The sequence below is a fragment of the Grampus griseus genome, assembly GCF_964374135.1.
Source record: "Grampus griseus genome assembly, chromosome: 8".
In the NCBI taxonomy this organism is placed as follows: Eukaryota; Metazoa; Chordata; class Mammalia; order Artiodactyla; family Delphinidae; genus Grampus; species Grampus griseus.
In genome coordinates, this window is record NC_139002.1 from 103009216 (window position 1) to 103036927 (window position 27712).

The following is a 27712-nucleotide window of genomic DNA, read 5'->3' on the forward strand; positions in this document are numbered from 1 at the left end:
TAGCAGCCTCCCTGGCTTCTACCCCTTCCAGATGCCCCTCCCCCTGTTGTGACAATAGAAATGTCTCCAGACATTGCCAAATGTCCCTGGAGGGCAAAATTGCTCCCGGTTGAGAACCACTATTCCAGCATCTAATATAATTTACTTATTTGTCTATTATTTCTCTCCTACCACCAAAATATAAGCTCCATGAGGACAGGGAATGTGCCTGTTTTGTTCACTGACGTGTTCCATGTGCCTAGAATAGTGTCCCGCACATAATTGATGTTCAACAATTGTTTGCTGAATAAATGAACAAATACATTCATACAAAGGAGTGATTATAACAATTGACTGGAATTTAGGCTGTTTGAGGGAGGAACGTAAGGACATAAGAGGGATGAGGGGCTGCAAAAATGTGGGAAAATCAATGGATTGTAGGTTCCAAAGGGGTCAAAAGTTTATTGGAGTTGGGGTGCTAAAGAGAGCTGGAAAGATAGGGGTGTTGGATGGAGAGTAGGATGCTTGGGATTGAGACGATAGGGAGACGGTTGGTGTCATTATTGGCAGTGAAAAGATTTAGGGGACTTCTGTGGCAGTCCAGTGGTTAGGATTCCACGCTCTCACTATCGAGGGCCAGGGTTCAATCCCTGGTTGGGGAACTAAAATCCCACAAGCCATGCAGCTCGGCCAAAAAAAGAGATTTAGATCAGTGCTTCCGGTAGAAACCTAACGTGAGCTGCATATGTAATTTTAAAATTTCTAGTAGCTACATTAAAAAAGTAAAAGATACAAGTGAGATTAATTTTAATAATATATGTCCAAAACGTTATTTCAACTTGTAATCGATATAAAAATTATTAATGATAATATATTTTTTCCCACACTAAGTCTTTGAAATCTGGTATGTATTTGTTTTGGCTGCGTTGGGTCTTCGTTACTGCCCAGGGCTTTCTCTGGCTGCAGGGGCTACTCTTCATTGCGGTGCACAGGCCTCTTATTGTGGTGGCTTCACTTGTTGCGGAGCACGGGCTCTAGGCACGTGGGCTTCAGTAGTTGTGGCTCGCAGGCTCTAGAGTGCGGGCTTAGTAGTTGTGGTGCACGGGCTTAGTTGCTCCTCGGTATGTGGGATCTTCCTGGACCAGGGATCGAACCCGTGTCCCCTGCATTGGTAGGCAGATTCTTAACCACTGCGCCACCAGGGAAGTCCCTGGTATGTGTTTTATACTCACAGCATATGTCAATTCAGAGTAGTCACATTTCTTTTTTTTTTTTTTTAGTTCCCTGACTGGTGATCGAACCTGTGCCCCCTGCAGTGGAAGCGCAGAGTCTTAACCACTGGACCACCAGGGAAGTCCCCAGACCAGTCTCATTTCAAGTGCTCAGTGGCCACACGTGACCAGTGGCTCCCATATAGGACAGTGCGGCTCTCCAGTATAGCTATGGGAGTGAGTGACTGGGATGAGATGGAAGGCAAGACAATGGGAGAAGATGGGTTCAAGGAACCGAGAGGCCTGGCAGCTGGATCATCCACATGTATATCAAAGTCTCTAAGAACTAAAATAGGAATAGGATGGAGAGAATGACAGCAAGCCAGGAGCTAGAATTATCAAGAAATGAGTCATGCATGGGTTAGGAGATATCTGAAGCAAAGTGGGTGGTATAAGCTAATAACTTGAGCTCAAACCTAAGTTTTATTGTTTTTGTTTTGTTTTTTTCTTTTCTTTTTTTTTTTTTTTTCGGTACATGGGCCTCTCACTGCTGTGGCCTCTCCCATTGCGGAGCACAGGTTCCAGACGCGCAGGCTCAGCGGCCATGGCTCACGGGCGCAGCCGCTCCGCGGCATGTGGAATCTTCCCGGACCGGGGCACGAACCCGTGTCTCCTGCATCAGCAGGCGGACTCTCAAACACTGCGCCACCAGGGAAGCCCAAACCTAAGTATTTGAAAGGAGGAGGGAGGAGGGTGTCTATCAGTGGCCATGGGGGAGGACCCCTACCCCATCTCCAGGCCCAATGGTGGGAGGGGTGTAGAAAGCCTGTGGGACATGAGGCAGCGAGCAACAGTGACCCCAGGGAGGGCAAAGTTTCTGACAGAGCAGGAGGGTTAAGGACCATTTGCAAAAGGGGGCGAGGACACGGGAGATTTTGCTGAAGATGGACCATCAGCTCTAGAGTGCATGGTGAACAGCTACCAGAAGCTGAGGGTGGAGATGGGATCAGCTAAAGCGATGGCCAGAGCCATGGAGAACCTAGAGGCTTCAGTCCCTGCAGTGAAACTGAGCAACAGGGACAAAGAGTAGGACAGGTTCTGATGGTCTTGAGGCAGGGGTAGGGTGGTGGGCCGGCCGTGAGTGTGAGAGCACGGAGAGCAGGGCTTCCTGCCAAGGGTAGGAAGGGTTCTGAGGCTCCAACTTGATTCCCATTGATGGAGGCAAGGAGGCTGGTCCCTCTTGATGCCTGCCAGTAACATGTATGGGCATATATGGAACACTGACATAACTTTATGAGAGGAGGGCAGGGAGTCAAATGGGAATTCAGCCTCTAACTTACCAAAAAAAAAAAAAAGTGTATTATTGTAATTAAAATTAATTTAAAATAGCATCTGCTATATAATATGTTGACAAAAATATTAAATCTGACTTTAATGAAGAAACAATCAGGACAAATGCAAATTGTGGGTTATTCTACACTCTGCACTTCCACTGTAGGAGAAGAGGGTTCGATCCCTGGTCAGGGCAGTAGGATCCCATATGCTGTGTGGCATGGCCGAAAAAAAAAAAAAAAAGTTAATATCATGAAAGATGGCCCAGAAAGGTGGGAGGAGAAAGTTGTTGTAGATTAAAGGAGATTCAAGAGACACACGAACCAAATGCAGCATGGGATCTAGAACTGGATGCTCAATTTTTTTTTTAATGCTACAGAGAACATTTTTGACACAATTATATCAGAAACTGGGTGGCTTAAACAGAAATGTATCATTTCACAGTTCTGGAGGCTGGAAGTCCAAGATCAAAATGTCAGCAGGATTTGTTACTCCTGAGAGCTGTGACAGAGTCTATTCCAGGCTTCTCTCCGAGCTGCTGGTGGTTTGTTGGCAAATCTATGGCATTCCTTGGCTTGTAGAAGCATCACCCTGATCTCTGCCTTCATCATCACAGCGTGTTCTCCCTGTGTGTGTGTGTCTCTGCGTCCAAATTTCCCCTTTTCTAAAGGACACCAGTCATATTGGACTAGGGCCCACTCTAATGACCTCATCTTAACTACTTACATCTGCAATGACTCTAGTTCCAAATAAGGTCACATATTGAGGTACTCGGGAATAGGGCTTCATTTTTTAGGGGTCAAAATTCAACCCATAACAGACTGATACAGAGTATCAATATTAAATCTCTTGAGGGCTTCTCTGGTGGCACAGTGGTTAAGAATCTGCCTGCCAATGCAGGGGACACGGGTTCGAGCCCTGGTCTGGGAAAATCCCACGTGCTGTGGAACAACTAAACCCGTGCACCACAGCTACTGAGCCTGTGCTCTAGAGCCCGCGAGCCACAACTACTGAGCCCGTGCGCCGCAACTGCTGAAGCCCGCGCGCCTAGAGCCCGGCTCCGCAACAAGAGAAGCCACCACAGTGAGAAGCACGTGCACTGCAACGAACAGTAGTCTCCACCTGCCGCAACTAGAGAAAGCCTGCACGCAGCAACGAAGACCCAATGCAGCCAAAAATAAATAAATAAAATAAATAAATTTAAAAAAATATTAAATCTCTTGAGATACTAATAGTGACTTCTGGTGATTCCTTATTCTTTTTTTTCTTTTCTTTTTTTTTTTTGGCCGCGCCACACAGCTTGCAGGATCTTAGTTCCCCGACCAGGACTGAACCTGAGCCCTCGGCAGTGAAAGCACAGAGTCCTAACCACTGGACCTGCCAGGTCAAAAAAAAAAAAAAAAATGACATGTACTGCCAGGGAATTCTTGGTGGTTCCTTATACTTTTTCTAAAAAAATTTATTTATTTATTTATTTATTTTTGAAGGTGAGAGGGCCCCGAAATATGGGGTGGTTAGTTTTTGTTTGTTTTAATTTATTTATTTTATTTATTACTTATTTTTGGCTATGTTGGGTCTTCGTTGCTGCGCACGGGCTTTCTCTAGTTGCGGTAAGCAGGTGCTACTCTTCGTTGCGGTGGCTTCTCTTGTTGAGGATCATGGGCTCTAGGCATGTGGGCTTCAGTAGTTGCAGCAGGTGGGCTCAGTAGTTGTGGCTCATGGGCTCTAGAGCGCAGGCTCAGTAGTTACGGTGCACGGGCTTAGTTGCTGTACGGCATGATGGTTCCTTATTCTTAAGAGACGGCTGCAAAGTATTTAGGTGCAAGGTTCAGATTGTCTGCAACTTACTTTCAAATGTTAGCAAAATACATGCTATGTATACACGTTTATATGGGTAGAGAAGTAAAGCAAGAGCAGCAAAATGTTAACAATGGTGAATCTAAGTGAAGAGTGTAGGGAGTTCATATTCTTTTTTTTTTTTTAATATTTATTTATTTGGCTGTGCCAGCTCTTAGTTGCGGCACACGGGGTCTTTTAGTTGCGGCATGCAGGCTCTTAGTTGCGGCATGCGGGATCTAGTTCCCTGACCAGGGATTGAACCCGGGTCCCCTACATTGGGAGCGCAGAGTATTTTTTTTTTTTTTTGCAGTATGCAGGCCTCTCACTGTTGTGGCCTCTCCCGCTGCGGAGCACAGGCTCCGGATGCGCAGGCTCAGCGGCCATGGCTCACGGGCCCAGCCGCTCCGCGGCATGTGGAATCCTCCCAGACCAGGGCACGAACCCGTGTCCCCTGCATCGGCAGGCGGACTCTCAACCACTGTGCCACCAGGGAAGCCCGAGCGCAGAGTCTTAACCACTGGACCACTAGGGGAGTCCCAGGGCGTTCATATTCTTTCAATCTTTCTGTAGGTTTGAAATTTGTCAACATAAAACTTTGGGAGAAAAAAAAATGTTTAATGTAAAACTGTGAAAATCTTTTGGCTAAATTATTGAGAGGTGCCAGGGAAACAGCCATTTCTCCACTTTGGTGAGGGTGGCTGGAGGCCCTAGCTTGCAAGAGGCCTCGGTGTCCCTGCCCTGGGCCCTCTCTTTGGGCTTCTGCATCTCCATAGGCAAACATTTCCTGAGTGAGCTGAAGGCATTTTATACTCATTGTCTGGCCAAAGTCTCACAAGAACCTCCCATGAGATGGATTTTATGATCCCCACTTACAGATGGGGAAATTGAGGCTTAGAGAGGTCAGGTATCTTGCCCATAATAGCAGAACTAGACTGGAATCAAGGCTGCACTCCTAACCAGGCCCTGGAATTTCCCGGGCACCCTCCAATCCGTATCTCTAACCAGGCCCCTTTGCCTAACTTTAGGGCCCTCCACAAGCCTTAGGGCACAGCCTGCCCTGATCCCAGCACTTATCCTCCTGCCTCACCCAGCCCAGCCTCAAGGCCTGGGTCCTGCCCAGTCATGGACACCCCAGATTAGAACAAGTGAGACCCCTCCCAGACCTCCCCTCCCCCTACTCCTCTCAGCAGTCTCACCTGGGTGGGGCAGCAGGATGTGCCCTTCAGATCCACTTCCTCCCGTCTCCACCCTGCTCTGGACCCCAAAGGCTGCCCTCTAGACCTGCAGAAACTCAGCTCTAGGGGCGTCTGGCTGCTGCTTGGGTTTGGACCAAAGGAAGCAGGAGATGGGAGGGAGGGAGTAGAGTGAGGTGGAGGAATTAATTTCCTGGGCTGCCTTCCTGCTTGGCCATGGCCAAGGGCTTCTACTGAGAGCCATAGCTCCCGCAGGGTAACACCTGCCTTTTCCTGCCTGGCTGACCTGGGGGTGATAACAGCTCCTCACTGCGGCCGCGGCTCAGGGCACCGCCACTCCTTGGTGGGTTCCCCTGATGCTGCCCACACTTTTGTAAACCGTCCCTTCGCTTTTTTTTTTTTAAATTAATTAATTAATTATTAGGCTGAGCTGGGTCTTCGTTGCTGCACACGGGCTTTCTCTAGTTGTGGCGAGCGGGGGCTACTCTTCGTTGCGGTGCGCGGGCTTCTCATTGCGGTGGCTTCTCTTGTTGTGGAGCATGGGCTCTAGGTGTCTGGGCTTCAGTAGTTGTGGCTCTAGAGCGCAGGCTCAGTAGCTGTGGCGCAGGGGCTTAGTTGCTCCGCGGCATGTGGTATCTTCCTGGACCAGGGCTCAAGCCCGTGTCCCCTGCATTGGCAGGTGGATTCTTAACCACGGTGCCACCAGGGAAGCCCCGTCCCTTCGCTTTTAAACTCTCCTCACTTACCCCCATGTGAACATCATCCGATTTGTGAAAATACATGAAGACAACCTGGTCTTCAGCTGTCTCTGATGCCCCCACTCCTCCCTCCATTTTCTAAATCCCAGGAAGACAGATCCAGGTGGGGAGGCCAGCAGCTTACAAAGTTGTCTTTATTGGTTTCTTACTGCCTCACAGAGTGTCAGGGTCTGTCCCTCCCGGGAATATGGCATTTGAGGAGATAAATATTTATTTTGCTCCCTACTCATCAGTAGGGGGAGGTTTAATAAAAATAGTAATATAATAACAATAATAATGACTGTGATCAATAATAAAATGCCCCTATGATCCCCTAATACACAGGTGGTTGAAGCTTTGAGAAAAATGACCCCCCGCCTTTCTGCGAAGGGCCAGAGTGTGCCTGGAAACCCGTAGGGTGCCCATCTCCCACCAAGCAGCCCTTATAAATACCCCCCCATCCCATCCCTGGCTCGGAGTTATCTTCCTCCTGGACAAATTAGATGACAATGTCAGTTGGCTCTCAGAGCCCCTCCCTCTTCCCACCCCCACCGACTCCCCCCAGACAGAAGGCGCCTGTGCCTGTGCTCTCCTAGCTCCCTCTCCCTCCACCCCCTCCTCTGGCCTCTCTCTTCTCCATCGCTCCTCCTTTATCCTTCTGTCCTTCTCCTCTGGATGGCTTTCACCTCCTTCCAATCACTCTCCCCTCCTCTTGCACTTCCTTTCCTCCCCCTTGCCTCTCTCACCTCCTTCACCAACATCCTCTCCCTCCTTCTCTACCTCTTCCTCTGGATTAGAGCCTGTCTTTCCTGCCCTGACCCTGAGCAGAGACTGGGATATGCCCCAACTCAACCTCCTTGGGGGCTAGACAGTCCACAGCCACGACCCCAGACTGCTCCCAGGAACCCGGCCCCTCTCTGTCCCTCTTCTGGACTCTTGATCACAAGACTCCGGGGGCCTGGCCCTGGAAGTGACAGCTTTGGCAAAATCACCCCTGGACACTGGCGCAGAGGGGCCCCCAGGGCAGAAGGGGGCCATCCTATCCCCCATGGCTAGCACAGGCTGGGGCTGGGAGCAGAGTGAAGGGCGGGATGAGGGCTGGGAGTCAGATCCCGCCCCGGCCCTGTCCTAGCAACCCAGGCCATGGCTGCCCAGGCCAGGCCTGCCCTGAGTCCGAATTTCCACACGTTCCGGACCGGCCGGAATATGGCGTTCCTCAAGCTCTTTGCTCTCTCGCATCTCTCGGTCCTGGGATTGGGGGTTGGGCCCCGCCGGAGGGTGTCAAGGGGAGCTCTCAGATTCAGGGGCCAGGGGGAGGCTCCGGGGCCGTTCTGAGACCTGGAGTGGAAACAGAAGGAAGTCAGGGTAGAAGGAGGAAGGCAGGAGACTTCCCTGGTGGCACAGTGGTTACGACTCCGCCTGCCAATGCAGGGGACACGGGTTCGAGCCCTGGTCCGGGAAGATCCTACATGCCGCGGAGCAACTAAGCTCGTGCACCACAACTAATGAGCCCGCGAGCCACAACTACTGAGCCCGTTCGCCACAACTACTGAAGCCCGTACGCCTAGAGCCCGCGCTCCGCCACAAGGGAAGCCACCGCAGTGAGAAGCCCGCGCACCACAACGAAGAGTAGCCCCCGCTCGCCACAACTAGAGAAAGCCCGCACGCAGCAACGAACACCCAACGCAGCCAAAAATAAATAAATAAATTTATAAAAAAAAAAAAAAGAAAGAAAGAGGAAGCAGGACTCTTCCCTCACCAGGTCAGTGCCTCCCAGAGGCTTCCCCAGGACACATCCCTTGCTGCAGCAGGGCCATCGGAGGAGGTCAGATGAGAGGTGGGGTAGGGGTACGTGAGAAGAGCCTGAGGAAATCCTACTGAACTCTGGAGCCCAAACCAAAGCCCCTTTGTTCATTCACTCCATTCTACATTCAATCAACGAATAGGCTTTACTCCAAGCAGAAGACAAACTTGACCCCCACAATCAAGGAACCCAGATGAAAATCACAGCACAGCAGGATCAACAGTTAGGAGGTGGAGGGAGGAGGGCGGCAGTGACCACGTGACCAGGCAGCCAAGTGGTCTCTGGAGAAGATGACAGTGGTGCAGAGCCTTGAAGATGGCCTGGCCCTTAATCAGGTGGATGACAGGAAAGGGTATTTCAAGAGAAGCAGGGGAGACAGCAGGGGTGAGGGCTTGGAGGTGTGAAAGAACATGGTGGTCCCAGGGCTCTGAGTGGCTTGGTGCGGCTGCAGTGGGGGCGGCAGTTGGAGACGTGCCTGGAGGGGGAGTGGGAGCCTTCCCAAGTCCTTAGATCTTCCTGGTCCGCAGCCAGAGTGGACTGCTCCCTCCTCTGACCTCTCGCCCACAGGAGTTCCTAGAGCGGGAAATCCCTAGCAGTCCAGCGGCTAGGACTCTGCACTCTCACTGCTGAGGGCCTGGGTTCAGTCTCTGGCCGGGGAACTAAGATCCCGCAAGCCAAGTGGCGTGGCCAAAAAAAAAAAATCCAAGAGCTCCCCTGCTGTGGTGCTCTCCCCTTGTGCCAGGTACCTCCTACAGGTCTCATAACAATAACCTCATTTTACAGGCGAGGCAAGCTCAGGGAGGCTGGGCACCTCGCCCGGGGCCACACTGCTGGTACAGTCAGAGCCAAGACAGTCAGACCTCGGCTGACCTACCTCCAGGCCCCTGCTGGGACCCACTAAGGGGCGAGACAGGGGAGAGTCAGCATCTCTTAGCATCCAAGGCAGGGATGGGCTCAGCTTGTTCTCTGGCCTCAGGTCCCAGCACGAAACAGAAATGCCTGCCTTTCAACGGGGAAAGGGAGAGCCCCCACTGGCTCACCTGTATCAGGGAGGCCACGGGGCTCAGAGATCCCTGGGGGCAGGACACCGACTCGCTGGACAGAGACGTCCAAGGCTTCCTCTTCACTGCTCCAGGAGCAGGATGAGCAAGGGGACAAAAATCCAGGGTCAGGTTTGAAGGGTCCAAAGGGGATGGAAACACGGGGGAGGGATGCAGAGGTAGTGGAGGCTGTGAGGCTGTCCTTACTGTGGTCCGCGTCTCCAGCGAGGCCGTCACTGACCATGGAAGCTGGGCGCCGCGGGGCCTCGGAGAAGCTGTGGGGCCGCTGCAGGCCAGAGCTGCGGGCACCTTGGCCCTTCTCTTCCGGAGCCTGTTGGGGACAGGGTGGAAGGCTGGAACCAGGTCAAATGAACTGCGTACGGCCTGGACGCCCTGAGGTCCCGGGTCCCATGTAAGCAGAGGCCGGTGATTGGCTCAGCCTCACCAGGGAGGCTTGGGATTGGCTCCAGAGGACTCACACTCACCGGGGGCAGGTCCCTGGCGCTGGGCCTTCCGTCTGCAGGGCCCACGTGCACCAGGTGGTTGAAGTTGGTGGGGGTTGAGATGAGCTTGGAGCGCACAAAAGGGTCCTTCAGCATCTCCCTACAGGGGGAAGGGGTGAAGGGAGGGAGGCGGCGAAGGTGACACCTTCCTGCCCTCTCCGGGACAGCGAGGTTCGTGCTTCGTCCCGCCCCCAAGAGTAGGAGGTCCCGCCCAGCCACCGCAACACGCACGCGCACCTGCGCTGCTGCTGCAGCTGCTCCTCCGACACGCGGAAGAAGAAGCGGCGCTTGCTCTTGGTGCGGAACAGCTGGCGCCGGCTGTTGTCGGTGAGGTTGGGGATGTCGAACTCGTCCTTATCTGCAGGAGCAGCAGAGAGCTGGGCGGTGCTCACAAGATCCCATGGCGCCAGTCAACTGGTGCTCAGGGTCACACCCCTTCCTCCACCCCCACTCTCCCTCACCTGCCAGCAGGTTCCTGAGGTAGGTCAGGCGGACCTTCTCGGTGCCAAAGAGGAACAGGGAGCCCTCTGGGTTCAGGGGTCGCACCTGAGGCAACAGGCACAGAGGTCACGCCATACTACCCGACCACACCCCAGTCCAGCCCCAGGGATCTGAGCGGGCCCTCACCTTCTTGAGTGGCACCGTCTGGACCCATTCTGCTTTCCTCACATCAAACACATCGATGGCGTTCTCGCTCAGCACTGTCAGGTAGGGGGCTGCGTAACCTGTAGAGTGGGAAACTGTGCTGTGCAGCCCCAGGCAAGTGAGGCACCTCTCTGGGCTTGTTTCCCCCTCCCTATCACAGGGAACACCCTGTGTACTGTCACAGCACCGTAACTTCCACGCCCCACCAAAGGTCCTTCTTCTTCTCCCGGTTGCCCCACCCAACCTCCATAGCAAGTTAGAGATAACGATCAGGGAGCACTCACTCTAGCCACGCCAGCCTAGTTCTAACCATGTTGCACAGTTTTCCTCCTTTAATTCTCAAACAACTCCGGGCAGGTAGTATTATTGCCCCTAACTTAAGATGAGGGAACGGAAACCCCAGAGCTAAGTCTCACTCAGTGGTGAGTGAGCGCTGGGAATGGGCCCCCAGCAGTCTGGTCCCAACCCACAGGCCTCACCCCCAGACGGGCGATTGTTCATAAAAGGAGTGCTGTCCCTCTCTTCCAGGCTGTAGCCCATCACACCAGCTACCTGTGGACATGTGAGACTCCCCCGCTGCCCTGTCCATTCATTCATTCATTCCTCCAAACATTCATAGCCTCTGGGGTGCGCTTGCCTGGGCTGGGTACTGGATGTGATGAAGAATTCCAGGCCCCCCACACAAAGAAGGTGCAGAGAGCCAGGGCAGAGGTGTGAACAGAGGTGGGGCAGCAAGAAGGAGCAAAGGACCGATCGTGGGGGGAGGGAGGGAGTGTGAAAGCTGTAACGATAGTGACAGCAATCATGGGGGTCATCTCTGGAGGGCCTACCAGCTCTAGGCCCTGAGCTGCCACTCGGGCTGGACTCGGTTAAGAGTTTGCCAGGTACGGAAAGGAGAGTACTTCAGGCAGGGGAAGATGATCCCGTGCAAGCCACCGAGGGTGTGGTCGGGCAGGAGGACACACGCTGGCCTCCGAATCCAAGCTCAGGAGTTTGGGCAGGGCCCTGTCTTCCTCCAACGCGTGGGCTACACCGCAGGTGTCAGGCCCCACCCAGCCTGGCCCTCCAAAGGCCTCACCCCAACCCGTGGGCACTGCTGGCCACAGCAGCTCTTGGATGCGAGACTTGCGGCCGGCGCTGTCCACATAGACCCCGGCGGTGGTGAAGAGCAGCAGGAACTCACTGAGACTGAGCTCCACGGCGCCCAGGGCCTCACCCAGGCCCCCGCGGGATGGGGGCAGCTCCTCAGGCACCAGACCGGCTCCCAGCGCTAAGGGCGCAGCCTCGTTGAGCAGCGGGTAGAGGGTGAAGGCGCCAGCTGCGCCCACGCACAGCCGGTCACCCAGCAGCCCCAGGCTCTGCACAGGTGCTGGTGCCTGCAGCTCGCGGATGCGGCGCTGCCAGGGCCCCGGGCCTGGACCCAGTTGGTAGCAGAGCACCTGGCGCTTGACTGCGACACAGAGCACGGGGGTGCGGGCCTGCAGGATGCGCCCGGCTGCCAGGGCCTGGCAGCCTCGGGACTCGGGGATCTTGGCTCCTGATGCCTCCATGTTCTCCAGCTCGGCCAGGGCAAAGAGGCGCACGCTGGGGCCGCGGCCGCACAGCACGACCAGAAGGCCCGCGGTGGGGCTCACGGCCAGCCGCTGCACCCGCCGGCACTCACCCACCTGGAAGATGTCTGTGGGGTTGGCGAGGGAGAGTGTCACCGGCAGGTCGGTGAGGAGCGGGTGGGTGCCCAGCCTCCTCTGTCCCCCGGGGCTGACGCGCACCCACGCCCGCCCTGGCCCAGCCTGGTAGGTACCGTTGCTGTGCAGGTGGATCACAAACAGTCCCTCCTCAGTGCCCAGAGCAAGCCGTTTCTGGTCTGGTGGAGGGAGGGAGGGAGAGGGTCAGGGGTCCAAAGGCCCATCCAGAGGCAGGAGACTGGGCAGGCTGCCTGCCCTTGCTAAGCTTAGGTTTCTCCTGAGGACACTGTCCCTGCATCACTGGACCCTTCTGTCCCAGAGTCTGGACTGGCTCTAATAGGGAAGGGCCACGGGGACAGGAGTCAGGGTGAGAGGCCCCCCACCCTGAGCTGTGGGATTTGGGGTAAGTCATGTCACCTCTCGGAGCCTTGGTTTCCCCTTATGTAAAACGGGGATAATAGTGGTTAACCTTTCTCACACAGCTGCTGTGAGGCTGTGGAGAGGTGAAGCAGTGCAGGGTGAGTGTTAAGCTCACAGCAATCCCTGCTCGACAAATGCCCTCGTCCCCCGGCTCCAGACTGACACAGGGGACCTGGAGGACGCGGGCAGTGGCTCCTGTAGCCCCCGTCCTGAGGGGTTGCAGGGAGAGGTCCCAGCCCGCCGGGGCAGGGCCGCTTCGGGGCCTGGCTGCCGGGGGAGGCCAGGGAGGCTCCTCTCCTGTTCCCCAGCTGTCCGATACGGAGGCCCCACGGTGCACCAGGCTCCTGGCTGAACACAGCAGCCCCAAAGGAGACAGTGTGAGGCTCCCCCATGGTCACCTGGCTGCTGGTAAGGGTCAGGAGCGGAACCCTCCTTTATCTCTTCCTAAAGCCTCTGCTCTTTTCGCTCACTTGAGATTCTTTTAGAAAAAGCAGAAAGGAGGGCGCAGAGAAATGGAGTGGCAGAAGCCAGGCTCCCAACCCTCGGCCCAGGTCCCTCATCACACAGCTGTGCCCAGAGGAGAGGCGAGGAGGACACGTGCAGGAGAGTCCACAGCTCAGGGCTGCAGGGACCGGGCAGTGCCAGCGGCCCTAGTGACCGTGGCAGCCCGGGACTCCTCCCCCGAGCCTGCCTGGGCGACGCCCCCTCTGCGTGAGGCTCACCGATGATGGCGGCACAGAGCGCGTGGGACAGCAGCGGCAGCCCGTTGTCGTAGGCCTCCTTGAGCGTGTACACCGGCCGGGGCCTGGGCCGTGCGTCCAGCAGCAGCTGCTGCAGCTCGCGCAGCACCTGCAGCCAGCGTTCCCGCTCACCCTCGCTCTCCGCCAACAGCAGCACGGTGCATGTGGCGGGCGGCACCGTCAGCTGGGAGGCCGTCACCTGCGGGCGGGGACCCAGGCTGGGGGGCAGAGGGCCAAGAGCCAGCCATCCTTCCTCCAGGGGCTGATGCTTATTAGCACTGGCCTCGGCTTGCCCGGGGCAGTGCTAGGTGCTGTCTTGCAGCAGGTGATAAGCCAGGTGGGCTGGTCAGACAAGCATGGGGACGACTCCTCCAGAGCCGTGGGACCAGTGCCATCGGAGGGGAAGGATGGGGCATCGTGAGACCACAGGGTGGGGCCCCCTCACCCAGGCTAAGCAGTGAAAGACGACTTCCCAGAGGAAGACACATTTCTGCCGGAGCCTGGGGGATGAGTGGAGTGACCCGGAGTGCTTGAGGTGGGGGAGGGGCAGGGAGCTGGTAGGGTCAGAGATGTGGGGCCTCAAGGCTACGGTTAGGAGCACGCTGAGGGCGATGGGAAGCCGCAGAAGCGTCCTAAACGCGGCAGGACACAACCAGCTTCATATATGGAAAACTGCACTGCAGGATGAAGTGTAGCTACACGGACCAGAGCGGAAGCCACTGTAGCCATCCATGTGGAGGCGAGGGGGCGAGAGGAAGGGGGCAGCCATGGAGATGGAGAAAAGTGGCTGCAGTGGGGACAGCACAGAGGCAGACAGGGGTCTGGTCCATCACCCTCCCCCGCCACCCCGAACTCACCCTAAAGATGCGGGGCAGGTCCCTGGATTGGGCGTGGATAACATCCAAGGCCAGGACAGGCGTGGCCGAGAACTGGGGGTCCCTGGGAGGTTCATGGAGCAGGTCAGTGGTCGCACGGCCCCGGCTGCCCCCTTGACCCACACATCCCCTGCCCCAAACTACCACCTGGCACCCACCTCAGATCCAGTGCCTGCAGGAGGGCCCCGCTGGCCGGGCTGAGCCTCGGGTCTGGGGCATCAAACAGCAGCAGGCGCGAGTCACTGAGGGCGGCAAACACTCGCTGCCAGCCCCGCCGGACGCCCGAGGGCCGTGGCACCTGCGGGAGAGCAGGCGTGGGAGGGCCTGCCAGGGCCCAGCCACCCACGCCCATCTTCCTCCTCCCCCAGCGCGGGCTCACCGACAAGAAGCCCTCGTAGGCGGTGCCCGTGCCCGTTTCAGGGTGCACTCCCAGGGCCGTGTGGAGGAGGTCAGGGGGCACGGGGCAGGGTGGGGCCTGTGGGGCACAAGTCGAGTGACAGAAGTAGCCGCAAGCTGTGGGGAAAGCGGGAGCCGACGGGTGGTGTGAGGTGGGGTGCGGACAGCCCGGACCCAGGACCCTGGGCACTCCCAGCCCCAGCTCCCCTCGGCCTGGCACGGATTCCCCGTAAAATGAGAAAAGAGAAAGGAAGCGGAGCAGTGGGGAATGCTGACCGGGAGGCGCCAGTGGCCTGGGCTGAAACTGCCCGGGTGTGGCAGGCTTGGGGCCACTTCCGTTCCCTCCACCTAGGGGCTGTGGCGGGCGCGTGGGAGGCTGGTGTGCAGGGGGGTGAAGTGGGTGAGGGTCTCACCGTCACAGCCCAGGCCCTGGCGGCCCAGGCCCAGCATCAGCGAGGTGCAGCGGAGACACTTGGTGGGGGATGGGAAGCTCCGGGGGCGCAGCGTGTGTGAGCCAGGCTGGGGAGGGGGACACGCACATTACCCATGCCTGATCCTGGCCTCCGAGGGCCTCGCACCGCCCCGCGCCCCTGCCACCGTCACCAACCCGGCCACCCTGAGGTTCGTGCAAGACCAGTGCATTTGGGCCAGGTGGCAGTGTGAACTCTGAGCCCCAGCGAGCCTGTGGTCGTACTCAAAACTCATTGCCCATTTTTGGATTGGGTTGTTTGTTTTTTTGTTATTGAGCTGCATGAGCTGCTTATAAATTTTGGAGATTAATCCTCTGTCAGTTGCTTCATTTGCAAATATTTTCTCCCATTCTGAGGGTTGTCTTTTGGTCTTGTTTATGGTTTCCTTTGCTGTGCAAAAGCTTTTAAGCTTCATCAGGTCCTATTTGTTTATTTTTGTTTTTATTTCCGTTTCTCTAGGAGGTGGGTCAGAAAGGATCTTGCTGTGATTTATGTCATAGAGTGTTCTGCCTATGTTTTCCTCTAAGAGTTTGATAGAAGACCTAAATAGACATTTCTCCAAAGAAGATATACAGACTGCCAACAAACACATGAAAGAATGCTCAACATCATTAATCATTAGAGAAATGCAAATCAAAACTACAATGAGATATCACCTCACACCAGTCAGAATGGCCATCATCAAAAAATCTAGAAACAATAAATGCTGGAGAGGGTGTGGAGAAAAGGGAACCCTCTTGCACTGTTGGTGGGAATGTAAATTGATACAGCCACTGTGGAAAACAGTATGGAGGTTCCTTAAAAAACTACAAACAGAACTACCATATGACCCAGCAATCCCACTACTGGGCATATAGCCTGAGAAAACCATAATTCAAAGAGAGTCATGTACCAAAATGTTCATTGCAGCTCTATTTACAATAGCCCGGAGATGGAAACAACCTAAGTGTCCATCATCAGATGAATGGATAGAGAAGATGTGGCACATATATACAATGGAATATTACTCAGCCATAATAAGAAACGAAATTGAGCTATTAGTAATGAGGTGGATAGACCTAGAGTCTGTCATACAGAGTGAAGTAAGTCAGAAAGAGAAAAACAAATACCGTATGCTAACACATATATATGGAATTTAAGAAAAAAAAATGTCATGAAGAACCTAGGGGTAAGACAGGAATAAAGACACAGACCTACTAGAGAATGGACTTGAGGATATGGGGAGGGGGAAGGGTAAGCTGTGACAAAGCGAGAGAGTGGCATGGACATTATATATACACAACCAAATGTAAGGTAGGTAGCTAGTGGGAAGCAGCCGCATAGCACAGGGAGATCAGCTCGGAGCTTTGTGACCACCTGGAGGGGTGGGATAGGGAGGGTGGGAGGGAGGGAGACGCAAGAGGGAAGAGATATGGGAACATATGTATATGTATAACTGATTCACTTTGTTATAAAGCAGAAACTAACACACCATTGTAAAGCAATCATACTCCAATAAAGATGTAAAAAAAAAAACAAACTCATTGCCACCACCGCCAGCCCCACTGCAGTCTGCCAGCCAGAACGCACGTGGGGGGAACCCAAGCGGGTCCTTGGAAACCTGGCAGAATGGCTTGGTGCCCCCGCTCCGCCCCGCCGGGCACTGACCTTTGCAGGAGGACCTTCTGCAGGGGGTGTGGTAGCAGCAGGCGTTCTGGGGAACACACCCTGCAGGGGAGGGCGAGCAAACAGGTGAGCCATGCACAGGCAGAGGGTGGGGCCCAGGCCCCCCAACTGCGGGTCTCCTGTCGGTCCTCACCCCCAGGCGCAGGCTGCGGCGGCCCTCTGGCCTCAGCTCGGGCTCCAGCCCAGGCTTCAGGGCCTCTCCTGAGACACCGGGGTCCTTGGTGGAATCCTTCTGGGGAATGGGATGGGGGCAGAGTCAAGGTCCCTGTGTCCTCCCCTGGGACTCTGCCCCAGCCAGCCCCGCAACCGTTCTTACCTCTGAGCTCCGGAAGGACAGGAAGGGAATCAGGGAGTTTGAGGGCTTGGTGTCTGCAAACAGAGGGCATGGGTCACTGGGACCAGGGACTCCACCCTAACACTTGTCACTGAGGAAACCAGGGGCCAGGGCGGGGTCCTCAGTTTCCACCTCAGTAAAATGGGGAAATGACCACAGGCCGGGAAGTGTCGGGGGGCTGGCATACAGCAGGTGTTCAGTAAGTGGTAGCTAACAGATAGTGGGTTAGGCAGCAGAGTCTGGAACAAACTCTTGTCTCCACAGCCCGGCCAGGCTGTCGTGGGACTCCCTTGGTGACCTGGAGCAGAGGACTTGCTCTAGGACAAGGCATGCAGATGGCCACTCACCCCCCGGCCCATGGGCCCGCAGCTCCTCCCGGAGGGTAGCCAGCTCCTGCTGCAGGCCCTGGTTGTGCCTCTCGACCTCCTGCAGACGGCTGGGGAGAACCAGGCAAGAGCTCGCCACAGGCCTCCGCGTGGGTCCTGGGCCCCTCGCAGTGCCTGCCCGTGGTCTCACCTCTCAGCCCGCAGCTGGGCCTCCTGCACCTGCGTCAGCCGCTCCTGCAGGCCCTGCTTGGCCCGTATCTCGGCCTCCAGTGCTGACTGCAGCTCCAGCCTGGCCGACGCCTCCATCTTCTGCAGCCGCCGTGCCTTCCACTGGTGATCCTGGTGGCCAGGGGGAATCAACGTGAGATGCCCCGAGGGCCTGGCTACCTCAGCGGCCCTCTCCCACCACACCACCTGGCCAGGCTCAAAGCCCCAGCTCTGCCCCTGACCCAGTGTGAGTTTAGGCAAGTCCCTGATCTTCTGTGAGCTAGCGTCCCTACCCGTGGAGTGCGGCTCCTGGCACCCCTCCCCCTGGGTGTCCCTGGGGCTCACCAGCGGCCGGGCAGGGAGAGTCTGGGTGCCCACGTTCCGCAAGGACTCCAGCTCCTCGGCCATCTTGGTGGCCAGCGCCTGCAGGTAGCCTCTTGACACCTTCTCATCATTCACCCTGATTGGGAAGGGGGCTCAGGGTCAGGGGCTGCGCCCTCAGCCCAGCCTGGGCCCAGCCCCCGCCCTCAGCCCCGGGGCACCCACCAGCTGAGGATGTCGGCAATCTGGGCCTCCCAGTTGCTCTCCGTCTCCCGCTGCGCGCCCTCCAGTCTCTGCTTGCTCTGCTGCTCCCGTTCCAGCTCCTCCACCAGCTAGGGGCCCGGTAGGAAGGAGGGCTCAGCCCCCAGGGGCCCCAGTGCCCCTGAGGCCCACCTGTGTCCACCCTCGCTCACCCACTATGGCTGGCCCGCAGCCCTGGCAGCTCTGCCCACCCGGCCTGCCGGCTCCCCGCCTCTGTCCCACCTCCTGCCTGTCTCTCCGGCCCTCTGCCCGCCCTGCTCACCCGCTGCTGCTCCCGGCTCAGCTGCTGGTTCTCCTCCTGCAGCCGGCACAGAGCCTCCTCCTTCCCACGCGGCCTGCGGGCGAGGAGGACGACTCCGTGACTCCCAGCTCGGGCCCTCGCCCTGTCCCCTGCCCCGGCTGACCAGCTCACCCGTGGCCGCGGGCCTGCTCCAGCTGCACACGCAGGGCAGCCACCTCCTGCCTCAGCTGTGCTTCCTGAGGCCTGCTGCCCTCAGGCAATCCTGTGCCGTTGGTCTCAGAGGCAGTGTGGATGGTCTGCAGGGCATGGAGAGGGGTCAGGGCAGGGGCCTGAGAAGCCATGGCCCACCCTACCCCTGGGGCCTTGCCCTGAGGACCCTGAGCGGGGCCAGGCCAAGAGAAGTACCGCTTGGCGGGGGGAAGGCACCACCTTGATCTGGGGAGGCTCCTTCTCCAGGCTTCGCTCCTGCCGTCTCTGCAGCTGCATCACCTCCTGGCTCAGGGCGGCCACCTGGGCCTGCAGCTGGGATGGGAGCAGAGGCAGTCAGTGCTGACCTTGTCCACCCCAACTCTTTTTTTTTATTTTTGGCCGCTCCTCGCGGCATGTGGGCTCTTAGTTCCCCGACCAGGGATCAAACCCGCGCCCCCTGCAGTGGAAGCGCGGAGTCTTAACCACTGGACCGCCAGGGAAGTCCCCGTCCACCCCAACTCTTGGCCTTGCTCCAGACTCTCAGGCTCTGCCGACTGCAGCAGGAGTGGAGGCGTTGGACCCTTGCCCACCCTACCTGTTCCCTCGCTCAGGTCTCGGCCAGCCACAGAGGGGGTGCAAAGGCACTTGGTGTTCCCGGCACCCCGAACCGAGCTCCCCAGCCTTCCTCCAGCCACACCAGAGGTCCTGGGGGCAGGGCCCTGTTGCTGTCCCCGCCCCCCATCACTCACCTCCCTCTGGGCATCCCAGGCTTCCTCCAGCTGGGAGCTCAGGGCCTGGGTCTTGCTGGCCATGGCCACCTCTCTCTCCTGGGCCTCCTGCAGCTTCCGGAGCAGCTCCTCCTGCCACCCCTGGGCCCTGCACAGCTCCTGCTCCTGCGCCCGCAGCCCCGCCCGCACCTCGACCAGCTCCTGGGGTCCAGGTGGCGGTGGGGAGGGCAAGGCCTGGAGTCAGTGCACAGACCTCCTTAGCCTCGAACTCCGGGCCACTCAGCCACCTCCCCAAGCCCTACCTGGAGGAGCTGGTCTCTCTCCTGCTGCACGTCACTGTCCTGGCCTGGGCTACCAGCCGGGCGTCCGTCCACCTTGCTGTCCCTCAGCGTCTCTGCCGGGAATTGTCACTGAGACCCGCACATGCTGAGAGCCCAGCCTCAGCCAGGAACTCTATGTGCAGTATCTCACGGAACCCTCACCCCAGCCTGGCCCATTTTCTACATGCAGACTCAAGAGAGTTTAAGATACTTCCCTAAGATCACACAGCACGTACGTACAGAGCAGGGGCAGGACTGGAACCCAGGTTGGACTCCGGTGTGCTGGGAAAATAGCTCGGCCCCCAAGGTGAGGGTAGAGGGGAAAGAGACGGGGTGCTGGGGGGTACCTGACAGCCTGTCCTGCAGAGTCTGCACTTCCTTCCGTAGCTGCTCCAGTTCCCGAGGGTCTGAGGGGGTCGGCAGAGCCTCTGTGTTGGGGGGCACCCGCAGGTGAGGAGCTCGTTCTGCAGCAGCAGCCCCCGGGGCAGACCCACCCTGCCCAGCCCAGCCGGCTCCCCCGTACCTTGGAGCTTCCGGCTCAGCTCCACTTTCTCCTGCTCCAAACAGCGGAGCTTCCGCTCCAGGGCAGCCAACTGCTCAGAAGTGCTCTCAGGGCCCAGACTGGGGAGAGCAGGGCAAGAGTTGGCAGAGAACCACCCCCCAGCCTCCTCCACTTTTCTGCATCCAAACATTCATTCACCTAAGAAACACCCGCTATGCACCAGCTCTGTACCCAAGTCTGGGCTCTGTGCTGGGAATAAAAACAATCAAGACCAGACCCTGCCCTTAGGAGGCTCCAGGCTGTTAGTGTGGGCAGCAGCCCAGAGCAGTGGTTCCAGGGTCCCCGGGCCCTGGTTCAAGCCCCAGCCCTGGCCCTTACAAGCTGTGTGACCTTGAACATATCAGAATCTCAGTTTTCTCACAGGAAAATGCAGGTGATGCTAGGGGCTCTTCCAAGGGCGGTCAAGAGGACTCAGTGATAAGGGCCCAGGGGACCCCACGCCCAGCACACAGTGAGCGCTCCACGAGTGAGGGTCAGATGCATCCGCATCTGCTTACACGTTGCAACTCCCACTCCCCCAGGACCTCGCTGCAGTCTCAGACCAGCCCCACAAATGGAACTGGGCTGAGAGCATCCTGCCCATTTTATAGGGGTACAAAGTAAGGCTCGGGGAGTGGTCCTAGGCCTCTGGCTCCAAGTCCAGTACTCGCCCAGCCAGCCGTGGAGGGTCCTGTGAGGGCCAGATGCTGGGGCAGGACCCATAGGAGGCATAGCCCCACCAGGACCTTGAGGGCATGGGGGACTGTCCGGCTGAGGGCTCGAGCACACTTCCCGAGCACCTGTCTCATGCGGATACCAGGTGGGCCACTTGGTTACTTTCCCAGGGTCCTGATGGGCTACGCTCCTGGTGTTCTCCAGGCCAGCAGACCCCAGCTTCCCACAAGGTGTGTGAGGACTAGACTCACCTGCCTGAGGTGTAGGTGAAACCCACAAATGGCAGGTGGTGGCCTAAGAAGGTCCCGTGGGAGGGTGGCGGCAGGGTCCCCTGCAGAAGGAGGAGAAGGAAAGGTACAGCTCTGTACCTGTAACAGGTACAGCTCCAGGCGGAGGCTCGAGACCCAGGAGACCCCCTGGGACTGAGTGCCGACCTCCTCCTGCTCAGGTGGGAACCTAGAGGGATAACACAGCCCCCACCCGCAAAAAACTACAACTCCCATAAGTCTTTGAGGTTCCGGCCTCCCAGGTGCTGCTGGGAGTTTTCTTTCTTACATGATTTCTGATTAACAGGATGACACTTGTGGTCAAAGGACCTTCACTTGGCACAACCCACCTTAGTGCAGGTGAACCAGCCCAGGTGAACCATAACTCCCACGAGTCTCTGGGGTCTGAAGGCCTCATCCCCAGCCCACCAACTGCTTTGGGAAACTTCGCGGTGCGGGGGAGGGTCCCACAGCCACTGAGATTCAAGGCAGTTTCCCCACTGCTGTGGGCCCCTCCACTCACCGGATGGTTGAGGGTGTCGTCATCCACGTCGAAGTTGGAGGTGTCCATGGGCCCGCGAAGCTCGGGGATGTAGGGGGCAGTGCTAGTCGCCAGCCGCTCCCAGTCTATGCCTTCGAAGAAGGGGTGGTTCCGGAAGTCGTCCAGCCCTCCGTGGCCCAGACGCTCCTCCTGGCGGCACAGCAGCTGGCGGATCAGGTCTTGGGCACTGGCCGGCACATCGGGCACATCTGGGGGGAACTGCAGGTGGTCCTGCAGGCCCGGGGGAGGGGTGCAGGTGAGTATCCAGAATCCCACCCTTGCCTCCGGGCATCTCCAACCTCGCAGACTCAGGAGTCCCGCTGCCTTCCCAGAACCCCAGGGCCTGGTGGCCAGACCTCATGGTTCATGATCTTGCCGTAGGTTTCCACCAGGGATTCCGCGTAGAAGGGCGTCTCCCCAAAGAGCAGCTCGTAGGCACAGACCCCCAGGGACCACCAGTCACACTGTGGGCCGTAGTGGCCCCTGCCCTCCTCCATGGCCTGCAGGATCTCAGGGGAGATGTAGTCGGGCGTCCCCACTGCCACCGACGAATCCACCTGTGGGTGGTGGTGTTAATGACGCCATGACCATGGCCTCAGGCTCGGCCCCTCACCACGGCCTTGGGTCTGGGCCTAGCACCCCAACTCCCTAGGGCTTGGCTGGCATGGTGCCCACACCTGGGCCCCAGGCCTAGCCCCTCCTTCCCCTGGGAGTCTGATGCCACCTGCACTAGGCCTGGTGACTCCTGCTCCCCTGGGAGTTCTCCCAGCCAGGTTCTCCTCTGTCCCCATCTAGGGCGGGGTCCCTTACCATGCCACTGTTGTTGAGCCGTAGGCAGGAGCCAAAGTCGGCCAAGCGGATGTGCCCATTCATGTCCAGCAGGACATTGTCTGGCTTGACGTCCCTGGGGGAGGACAGGGAGAGTGAGGGGCTTGATCTGTGCATGTGGATGTGCATTTAGGCACATGCCTGGGTGTGCGAGTGTGTGTATGCTCGCACGTGTTCCTGCATCCACATGTGAGCAGTGTGCCCACGTGTGTGTGGGGGAAGGATGGTGGCCAGGCCTCCTGGCTCCCAAGAAGGAAGCTGGTTAAGTTGGGGAGAGGGACCCATAGGACGACCCTTGGAGGCAGCTGAGCGTACCATGGGGGACACAGGAGTCAGACTCCCCCAGTGCAACCCACGGCTCGGCCACCCATTGGCTGAGTCACCGTGAGCCAGGTGCTTACCTGTGCTAAGCCCTGACTACCTCATCTGGAAAATGGAATGATAGCAGCTCCCATCACACAAGGTTTTGGGTGTGAGAATTCAAAGGTTCTGTGCATATGAAGCACCCAGCACAGCGCTTGGCACTTATGGGTCAGCTGCCCCCAGAGCTGTCAACAGGGACTGAAAGTGCAGCAGGGGCTTTGGGGACCCCACCTGTGGACGTAGCCCAGCTGATGCAGCGAGTGGATGGCCAGCACCATCTCGGCCAGGTAGAACTGGGCCAGCTCAGGCGGGAGACGGTCCTCAAAGCGGCTCAGCAGAGTGAGGAGGTCCCCCCCAGCGTAGTAGTCCATCACCAGGTACTAGAAGGTGGTGGGCAGGGGGCAAGAATCAGATGGCGGAGGGGCACCTGCCCCAGGGACCCATCTCCCACCTGCCTCACAGGGGTTCCACAGGGTTCTGGGAAGGCAAGGCTGTGTCTCCCAGAAGCTCTGGGGCAGCCAGCTCCCAGCCAAACCTCAGGCAGGAGGCTCTAGGCCTGAGCTGGTGGGGAGTGGAAGCCTTTTCGTCCCAGTAGGAGGGTCTCTCTCTTCCTGGATCAGTGCTTCTGGCCCCAAAAGCCTTCTCCCTTGTCCCTAGGTAACCCCCCTCCAGCTTTGCTGAGCATCCTCACCAGGTACTCCTCATCCTGGAAGGCGTAATGCAGAGCGGTCACCCAGCGGCTGTCCCCCTTCACCAGAACGTCCCGCTCCTCCCGGAAACAGGCCGTCTGCAACAGTTTTGGGGCACAGGGGGTAAGGGAGGAGGGTGGGATCGGAGCCCAGGAACCCCACCTTGCCAGCTCAGGGGATGGAGAAAGAGTCAGTTAAGTCTAGGAATGTGGATCAAGGTCACCTGTGTGAGCCTGAGCCTGTGCTTTATGGCTCTGGGCCTCAGTGTTATCATAAAGAAAATGGGGGGACTTCCCTGGTGGCACAGTGGCTAAGAATCCGCCTGCTTATGCAAGGCATACGGGTTCGAGCCCTGGTCCGGGAAGATCCCACATGCCGTGGAGCGACTAAGCTCATGCGTCACAACTACTGAGCCTGCGCTCTGGAGCCCGCGAGCCACAGCTACTGAAGCCCACATGCCTAGAGCCCATGCTCCACAACAAGAGAAGTCACTGCAACGAGAAGCCTGCGCACTGCAACGAGGAGTAGCCCCTGTTCACCGCAACCAGAGAAAGCCCACGCGCAGCAATAAAGACCCAACGCAGGCAAATAAAAAAAAAGGGACGAAAATGGGAACAATTCTGCTTGTTCTAAGAAAGGCTTATTGTGTGGAAGGGATAGGAAGAATACGCGCTGCTGGGGGTGGATCCCCCTCCATGTTCAGCAGCCATGCCCGGCCGCTTCCCCTGCAGGTCTCGGAGGCCTGTAGCCACCCAGAGTTCCCCCAGACGCAACACTGACCTCGGCCCTCTTCAGCATCTCCCACTTGTGCAGCATTTTCATGGCAAAAATCTGGCCACTGTCCCTCTGCCTCACCACAGCGACCTGAGGCCACAGAGAGCACTGGGGTCAGTCCAGCCTGGGTGCAAACGCCCTCCTACCCACTACCCCAAGGCCCTTTGCTCACCTCCCCGAAGGCCCCTCGGCCGATCACCTTCAAGATCTCAAAGTCATCTCTCTGCAGCTGCAGCTCTTTCACCTTTGCTATGAAGGGACTGACTGAGGGCACACAAAGTGGGGCTCAGAGAGCCTGCAGGGAGGCTCTCTCTCACCTGCAGCTCCCACAAGGCCAGGGCAGGGATGACCTCCCCAGGGATGGCCTGTGGCCAAGGGGTTGACAGGAGCTGCAGCCCATTCAGCCACGATCAGGAAGCGTGGAAGGTGGGGTCCTGGCTTGGCTGACTACCTAGCCCCCCGGAATCCATGGTTCCCTGGACCCCTGTCCCCAGATTCCAGGTGGCCTCTATCCCAGGGGCTGATGGGATTTGTAGTTCTCCCCAGCCTGGGGGCTGACCATGGCTGGCCAGGTCACCCTGGAATGATGGGGATACCATTCCCACCCCCAGCTCACAGTTCTTGGCCCTTTAGCAGGACCAGGCCAGGGCCTGTCTTGGGAAACTGGACCAGCAACATTCCTTGTCCCCAGAGAGGCTTCTCTGCCACTGAGGAGCTGTGGGTCCCTCTGTAGGCACAGAGGTACCTGGCTGGAGTGAGGCCTGGGGCGGCCCCGGAGGACAGGTAGGGCATGGTTCTACGGGGCTCTGGGCGGGCCGGCTCTGTGCTCCCCGTGTGGGGCCTCCTCAGGCCGGAGGCACAGTGAGGTCTGCCCAGGTTCTCACAAGACTCAAAAACGGGCCAAAACACCTTCCCCTGGCGCCCGACGCTGGCACCTGAGGGTGTGAGTGCTCAGGATCTTCTCCAGGCCTGACCAGCCCTACGACTCTGAGCCCTGCCTCGCTCTCTGGACCTGCATCTGGCCACGAACCTCCTCCTTAGAGTCCCTGACACTCCCAGGAGGGACATGTCCAGCCACTCCCCGGCCCTTCTAGGCCTGGAGGAGCCCCAGGCCTGTGGGAGGTGAGGGGGCGCAGCAGGGGTTGGGGGCAGCTACAGTCTGGCTCCTTGCCTCAGTTTCCCCCTGCCAGCAGGTAAACTCCCTGCCAGCTGGGCAGGTCTGTGGTTGGGACAGAGAGCTGCTCCACAGGTTTATCAGGCAGAACCCCCCCAGCATGGGTGGTGTGGAAACCTCATTACAGAAATTAATTGTCTTTTTCCTGGGTCCATGTGTGCAGCTGGGGAGGAGCAGCTGCAGGTCTGCAAGGGGGAACCCGAGGTGAGGGTGGCTACCCACCAGCCAGACAGGGGCCAAAGCCTGGGGCCTAAAGCCAGGAGGACCCAGGCCCCAGGACAGGCTGCCCAGTCCCCTTGCCATGCTGCACGGATGGGGGCTCTGGGCAGGAGCAGGGACAAGTTGAGGCAGGAGCAGAGTGAGTCACCGCTCTGTGAGTTACCTGGGGAGATGTCAACAGACAGGCCCCCACGCTGGGGTCCAGGGCAGAGGTGCCAGAGGCAGGCAGGGAGGAGCACACGTGTGTGTGGGCATCACAGGGGGTGATGACAACACAGACACACACACATAAGGTGCAGGAGTACCGGGGAGACAGGTGGGCAGCAGAGGCAGGGGCCCTCTGACTGCCCTCACGCTAGAGGGAAGGGCTGGCACTGGGCCCAACTCACTGGCATGTCTCACAGGCCCCTAACCGTGCCAGGTTGGGCCTCGTGCTGGCCCAGATCTCAGGAGTGCCAGGAATGCTAGTCGCCCACTGGGCAAACACTCGCCTCACCCCGCCCTCCAAGCCAGGCCCCCCTGTCCTTCCCCCATGGCCTGGACAGGCGTGACCAGGGAGCCCTTGGGGTGGCACCAGTGCCCACACTGGATTCAGGGTCATCCCAGGCCAGCCACTCCCAGTGACTCAGATGAGTCAATGCCAGGAAGGGGTGCAGACCCACCTCCATCCAGCCCCCTGCCCCAGCCCTGGGGAGCAGCCCTCAGGAGGCCTGGGCAGCCGCTTGCGCACAGAGGGTCTGAGGTTGGTTCCTGTGTCGTCTTGGGTGGTCTGGTGTGCAGGGAAATGGCAGTGTGGGGTGCGGTGGGCAGGGGATGCCTGCAAGTGTGCACTACCTATGGATCTGTGAGCGGAAGGAGACAAGTGCGTATCAGATCCAGTGTGGGTGCGGGGGTCGGCAGGGTTCCCTGGGTCTCTCCAGGAGCTGCACGTGAGTGTCTCAGTGTGTCTGTGGAATGTGGGAGCCAGAGAAAGCATGTTTGTCAGTGGGTCACATGCACAGGGGTCTCCGTGTGAGAGGCTGTGTTCTCACAGGTCATGAGATGACTCCGTGTGGAGCGTGTACTGTGTACATGTGTCTGGGGTCTACCCCTGGGGCCAAGTTTCTGTGTGTGTGAGTGAGATGTGTGTGGTGCACTCGTGCCAGGTTCTGGGAGTGGGAACAAGTGTGTGTGTGAATCTGAATAAGGGTAAAGTGTGTAGGTGACTGAGAGGGCCGGGGTCTGGTGGCATGTATCAGGGCCAGTGCGGGTCGTCTGGGAAGGGGAGAAACCTGTGGGAGTGCGGCTCCCCGCGGGAGGGTCTGTGGGCGTGGAGCACGGAGGGAGAGGCTCCTGGCGCGGTGTCCCTCGGGCAACCCCCCCACGGTCCCTCCCGGGCCACTCACCCCAGCTCAGGAACTGCGCCACGTTGCGCTCCCGCCGGAGGGGGGCGCTGCTGAGCTCTTGGTGCAGCCCCAGAAGCAGATCCAGGAGGCCGTCGAGCCCCGGGCCGCCGCCGGCCTCGCCCCGCGCCAGCCGCTCCAACGCGCGCAACCGCCGCTCCATGGCTGCGGCCGGAGTCTAGAGTCGAGCCGCCCGCATGCCTGCCCGTCGGTCCGTCCGTCTGTCGGTCCGCGCGTCCTCCCCCCACCCTCCCGCCCTCCCCGCTGTCACCTTTCTCCGGAGCCGCCTGCCCGCCCTCACCTGGGCGCCGCGCCCCACCCTCCGCCCCGCCCCCCGACGGACGGGCAGGTGTGCGCCGGCCAATGGGAGACGCGACTGGAGGTGAAGGTGGGAGGGCGGAGGCGCGCGGGGGCGGGCCCAACTCCCGGCCAGGAAGTGGGGGGGCGGGCCCCGAAGAGTAACTCCTGGGCGGGGCGGAGCAAGGAAGGCGGGGTGGGTTAGGGGTAGGGGGGATGGGGGTGTGGGGGGGTGGGGATGGGGAGAGGGGGCGGGGTGGGGGAGTGGGAGGAGAGGAGGAAGGGGTGTCCCATCGCGGCCCGGACGGCCGCACTTATCTTCTCGCAGCCCCAGGCCCAGGCCCACCATGGCCCTCGCCGGCCCCTATCCTAGGTGGGGGATGCCCAGGACACTGCAGCTTCCCTCGCCCCCTGGAACAGGGGCAGCCTCTCCCTCAGCGCGGCGAGAGGGGCTGGGGACTCCCGCGGCCCCGGAGCCGGATGGGAGTTGTAGTCCGCTCCC

The 27712-nt window shown here is 58.5% G+C and overlaps 1 protein-coding gene across 1 annotated transcript; it reads right to left on the reverse strand.

The window, feature by feature from the left end:
* Positions 1 to 6434: 6434 nt before the first annotated feature.
* Positions 6435 to 27148, reverse strand: CDC42BPG (CDC42 binding protein kinase gamma). Its single transcript, XM_082659976.1, has 37 exons — positions 26917 to 27148; positions 24311 to 24402; positions 24145 to 24228; positions 23367 to 23462; positions 22907 to 23055; positions 22295 to 22388; positions 21841 to 22041; positions 21467 to 21715; positions 20929 to 21008; positions 19985 to 20082; positions 19809 to 19889; positions 19444 to 19535; positions 19163 to 19342; positions 18654 to 18746; positions 18396 to 18520; positions 18246 to 18318; positions 17948 to 18054; positions 17747 to 17861; positions 17385 to 17533; positions 17216 to 17304; positions 16851 to 16903; positions 16668 to 16766; positions 16517 to 16576; positions 14813 to 14918; positions 14383 to 14516; positions 14162 to 14301; positions 13986 to 14067; positions 13111 to 13327; positions 12085 to 12147; positions 11362 to 11961; positions 10266 to 10363; positions 10100 to 10184; positions 9876 to 9996; positions 9621 to 9738; positions 9343 to 9466; positions 9136 to 9221; positions 6435 to 7629 (listed from the first exon to the last, which is right to left on the reverse strand). The coding sequence occupies exons 1-37, from the start codon at positions 27074 to 27076 to the stop codon at positions 7573 to 7575; spliced, it is 4650 nt and encodes a 1549-aa protein (XP_082516102.1). The 5' UTR covers positions 27077 to 27148; the 3' UTR covers positions 6435 to 7572.
* Positions 27149 to 27712: the final 564 nt, after the last annotated feature.

What these genes read in the sequence shown, in the direction of transcription:
- CDC42BPG (XM_082659976.1), bottom strand. Translation starts at nt 27,076, where the DNA reads ATGGAGCGGCGGTTGCGCGCGTTGGAGCGGCTGGCGCGGGGCGAGGCC. An exon ending in GGCTCAACAACAGTGGCATG is followed by an intron (nt 22,042 to 22,294) that starts GTAAGGGACCCC and finishes CACCACCCACAG; the next exon opens with GTGGATTCGTCGGTGGCAGT. An exon ending in ACCTGCCCCGCATCTTTAGG is followed by an intron (nt 13,328 to 13,985) that starts GTGAGTTCGGGG and finishes CCCCGCCCGCAG; the next exon opens with GTGACGGCCTCCCAGCTGAC.